Source organism: Rutidosis leptorrhynchoides, chromosome 7 (assembly GCF_046630445.1).
Source record: "Rutidosis leptorrhynchoides isolate AG116_Rl617_1_P2 chromosome 7, CSIRO_AGI_Rlap_v1, whole genome shotgun sequence".
Lineage (NCBI taxonomy): Eukaryota > Viridiplantae > Streptophyta > Magnoliopsida > Asterales > Asteraceae > Rutidosis > Rutidosis leptorrhynchoides.
The window spans coordinates 17030333-17035467 of NC_092339.1; the positions used below are offsets into that span (position 1 = coordinate 17030333).

The 5135-nt window shown below is 32.7% G+C and overlaps 2 protein-coding genes across 2 annotated transcripts; both read left to right on the forward strand.

The window, feature by feature from the left end:
• The first annotated feature begins 2993 nt into the window (after positions 1-2993).
• LOC139858985 (uncharacterized) lies at positions 2994-3526 on the forward strand. Its single transcript, XM_071847808.1, has 2 exons — positions 2994-3040; positions 3109-3526. Exons 1-2 carry the CDS (start codon positions 2994-2996, stop codon positions 3524-3526), a joined length of 465 nt encoding a protein of 154 aa, XP_071703909.1.
• A 287-nt stretch (positions 3527-3813) lies between these two features.
• On the forward strand, positions 3814-4870 carry LOC139858986 (uncharacterized). Its single transcript, XM_071847809.1, has 3 exons — positions 3814-3889; positions 3967-4620; positions 4734-4870. The coding sequence occupies exons 1-3, from the start codon at positions 3814-3816 to the stop codon at positions 4868-4870; spliced, it is 867 nt and encodes a 288-aa protein (XP_071703910.1).
• Positions 4871-5135: the final 265 nt, after the last annotated feature.

Consider the following 5135-nt stretch of genomic DNA (forward strand, 5'->3'; position numbering starts at 1 on the left):
AAATCAAGTATACTTCCAAGTTTGCTAGCTCACTTCCAATCTTGTTAAGTGATCATCCAATCTCAAGAAATCTTTCTTATTTACAGTAAGATATCTCTCTAATACAAGATAATACTCATATTCAAACTTTGGTTCAATTTCTATAACTATAACGATCTTATTTGGAGTGGAAATCTTACTTGAACTTGTTTTCGTGTCATGATTCTGCTTCAAGAACTTTCAAGCCATCCAAGGATCCTTTGAAGCTAGATCCATTTTTCACTTTTCCAATAGCTTTGTCCACAAAACTTGAGGTAGTGATGATGTTCATAACATCATTGGATTCATACATATAAAGCTATCTTATTCGAAGGTTTAAACTTTAATCACTAGAACATAGTTTAGTTAATTCTAAACTTGTTCACAAACAAAGATTAATCCCTCTAACTTGACTTTTAAAATCAAGAAAACACATGTTCTATATCTATATGATATGCTAACTTAATGATTTAAAACCTGAAAACACGAAGAACACCATAAAACTGGATATACGCCGTCGTAGTGAAACCGCGGGCTGTTTTGGGTTAGTTAATTAAAAACTACGATAAACTTTGATTTAGAAGTTGTTCTTCTAGGAAAATGATTTTTCATATGAACATGAAACTATATCCAAAAATCATGGTTAAACTCAAAGTGAAAGTATGTTTTTCAAAATAGTCATCAAGATGTCGTTCTTTCGACAGAAATGACTACCTCTTTAGTAATTGACATGTAACTTAAATTTCTGACCATAAACCTATACTTTTTCTGTTTGGATTCTAAAATTAGAGTTTAATATGAAACCATAGAAATTTTATTCACTCAAAACGGATTTAAAATGAAGAAGTTATGGGTAAAACAAGATTGGATATTTTTTATCTTTTTAGCTACGGGAAATGTTTAACAAATCTATATAAATCATATCCTAGCTAACTTATACTGTATTGTACATGTATTCTAATGTAATCTTGAGATACCATTAACACGTATACAATGTTTTGACATATCATATCGACGCATGTATATATATTATTTGGAACAACCATAGACACTCTATATGCAGTAATGCTCGAGTTAGCTATACAAGGTTGAGGTTGATTCCAAAAATATATATACTTTGAGTTGTGATCTAGCCTGAGGCTTGTATACACTGGGTCGTGGATTGATCCAAGATAATTTATATCAATTTATTTTTGTACATCAAACTTTGGACAACTAGTTGTAGGTTACTAACGAGGACAGCTGACTAAATACACTCAAATCATTAAAACATAATAAAAATGGTTGTAATTATATTTTGATCATACTTTGATATATATGTACATATTTGTATAGGTTCGTGAATCAACCCGTGGCCAAGTCTTATTTCCAACGAAGGAAATATCTGTGAAAGTGAGTTATAGTCCCACTTTTAAAATCTAATATTTTTGGGATGAGAATACATGCAGGTTTTATAAATGATTTACAAAATAGACACAAGTTCATGAAACTACATTCTATGGTTGAATTATCGAAATCAAATATGCCCCTTAATTTGCTTGGTAGCCTAAGAATTAGTAAACCGATCTACAAATTGACGCGAATCCTAAAGATAGATCTATTGGGCCTAACAAACCACATCCAAAGTACCGGATGCTTTAGTACTTCTAATTTATATCATGTCTGGAGGAGGATCCCGGAATGATGGGGATATTCTTATATATGCATCTTGTTAATGTCGGTTACCAAGTGTTCACCATATGAATGATTTTTATCTCTATGTATGGGATGTATATTGAAATATGAAATCTTGTGGTCTAATATTATGATTTGTTATATATATAGGATAAACCTATAACTCACCAACATTTTTGTTGACGTTTAAAGCATGTCTATTCTCAGGTGATTATTAAGAGTTTCCGCTGTTGCATACTAAAAAATAAGGACAAGATTTGGAGTTCATGCTTGTATAATATTGTTGAAAACTGCATTCGGGGATATATGTTATTGTGTAATATTATTGTAAACCATTATGTAATGGTCTTGTGAAAACACTACATTTTAGATTATAATTATTTGATAATCTTGGTATTATTTAAAAAGTTATGGTTTGTTTTAAAAATCGAATGCAGTCTTTGAAAAACGTTTCATATAGAGGTCAAAACCTCGCGATGAAATCAATTAATATGGAACGTTTATAATCAATATGAACGGGACATTTCACAAAAACTTATTGAATTCAGCGGCGTCAGGTACTTCGGAAAATAGTATGATGGGAAATAGGATAAAACTTCCTTCGTCATTCACAAGGAGTGCTAGATATATGATTGAGAATTATCGTGATGCTATGGCACTTTGTCGTGTATTTGGCTATCCGGACTTATTATTAACTTTCACATGTAATCCAAAGTGGCCAGAAATCACAAGAGAATTGGACGGAACCGGTTTTAAACCAGAAGAAAAACCATCTTTTTGTGCAAGGATGTTTAAAATGAAGCTCGATCAACTGATGAAAGATATCAGGAAAAAAAATTATTTGGTACTGTTAAAGTAGGTTTGTCTATTACTTTTTAATTAGTTTTTGTATATAATCTTCTGTTAAAATATTTAATTTTATGTAATGAGTACATACTAATGAATAATCACTAATATACAACAAAACTATAGATTATTGAATAATATAAAACATCCTTATTAATAATTTGTTTCTTTATTTTTCAAAAGTATATACCGTGGAATTTTAGAAACGTGGTTTGCCTCATGCCCCTTCTTATTCCTTGATGAAAGAAACAAAATGCCTCAACCAGAAGATGTAGATTAGTATATATGTGCTGAAATACTAGATGAAATCAAAGAACCAGAACTTTATCAACTTGTGTCAGATTTAATGATTCACGGTCCCTGCGGTGAAAAGAATCTGTCATGCCAGTGCACTGATTCAGACAGAAAATGTACAAAAAGGTTTCCAAAACCTTTCTCAGATGTAACAAAAATTGATGAAGACGGTTATCCAATTTACCGAAGAAGGGATGATGGAAGAACGGTAACAAAACAAGGTCATGAATTGGATAAAATAAGTGTGGTAGCTTATAATCCTTAACTCCTTAAAAGGTACCAAGCTCATCTCAATGTTGAGTGGTGTAACCAAGTTGCTTCAATTAGTTATTTGTTCAAATATATCAACAAAGGTAACGATAGGATTACAGCGCAACTCTGTAATGCAGAAACTGATGAAATTCAAGAATACTATGATTGTCGATATGTTTCATCGTGTGAAGCCGTTTGGAGGATTATGAAGTTCGATATACATCATCGTTACCCCAATGTTCTAATACTACCGTTCCATTTGGAGGGACAAGAACAAATCATTTTTGATGAAGAGGAATTAATTGATGAGGTATTAGAAAAGCCATCAGTCAATACGTCAATGTTCATCGAATGGATGAATTGTAACGCTTCTAAGCAAGAAGCACGCGAATTGACTTATGTTGACTTCCCGACAAATTTCATTTGGACCAAAGATAATTGAAGTTGGATTAGGCGTAAAAGAAACACCGGTGCAATTGGTCGTATTCATCATGTGGCACGAGCGTCTGGTGATCTTTTTTCTCTTAGAATACTTCTCTACAAGGTTAAAGGTCCAACTTCCTGTGAAGATATCTGCACGGTAGATGGTCAGGTATTTAATAGCTACAGAGACGCCTGCTACGATTTAGGTTTATTGGATGATGATAAGGAATATATATAAGGTATACAAGAGGTGTTTTTCGGGGAGGGTGGTCATTTCTATTTGCACAATTACTATTATCTAACACTATGAGTCGACCTGAAGTTGTATTTGAGAAAACATTTCGATTTTTGTTGGTGGATATCGTTCATCCTCACAGAACAGGTAAGGATATTTAAATTATATTATACTTCAATTGTCATTTTGGAGTATATTATTAAATTTAATTTAATTGATTATAGGGACACAAATTGAGATTGAACTATTAAAAGATTCGACTTTACAAGAGATTGACAAACTACTTCAACGCAATAGTAGTTCATTGAGAAGTTTTAGTTCAATGCCATGCCCATCGAATCATACAAGAAATATTTCAGAAAACCATCTTATTATAGATGAGCTATCCTACTACAAAAGTTCACTTACAAATGAACATTCAGATTTCATTACAAAGTTGACATCTGAACAAAAGGAGGCATACGATCAGATAATAAAAGCGGTAGATCACGGCAAAGGAGGTGTGTTCTTTTTGTACGGTTATGATGGTACTGGAAAAACCTTCCTTTGGATCTCAGCTGCATTGCGCAGAAAAGGAGAAATTGTTTTAAATGTTGTGTCAAGTGGGATAGCAGCTTTGCTTTTATTCGGAAGTCGGACGGCGCATTCACATTTTCACATACCGCTTCATCCTACGGATGAGTCATTTTGTTCTATTTCTCCAAGCAGCAAATTGGGTGAGCTTATTCGGAGAAAAAAACTGTTTATTTGGGATGAGGCACCGATGGTTAACAAGATGTGCGATGAAGCACTGGATCATTCTATGCGTGATATATGTCGTCAATCCAATCCTGACAGTATGGATACTCTCTTTGGGGGTAAAACAGTTGTGTTTGGTGGTGACTTTAGAAAAATATTACCGGTTATTTAAAAAGGTAAAAGAGAAGATATAGTAGATGCATCTCTAAATTCTTCCTATTTGTGCGATTATGTTACTGTTTAAAACTTACAGTTAACATGAGATTATGTGGTATTGAAACTGATGCAAATACTAGAAGTTTTGCTCAATGGATACTTGACATAGGCAACGGTGATGTCGGTGAATCTGAAGACAGAGTTTTTGATATTGAAATTCCACAAGATTTTTGATGTCAAAGCTAAGGGGTATAAAATACTATTGAAGTTTACAACGAAACACTATTAAATACGATACAATTTTACACAAGATATTTATTTATTTAGAGAATGGATATACTTAAACCTTGCTACAACACTTATAGGCAGTGTACCTAATCGTACAGTAGTGTAGTTTTTAGTAAGTCCGGTTCGTTCCACAGGGAAATCTTTAAACAAAGCTTAACGCTATATTAGTTTACTTTTATAAAAATACAAATATATATATAAGTAATATTAT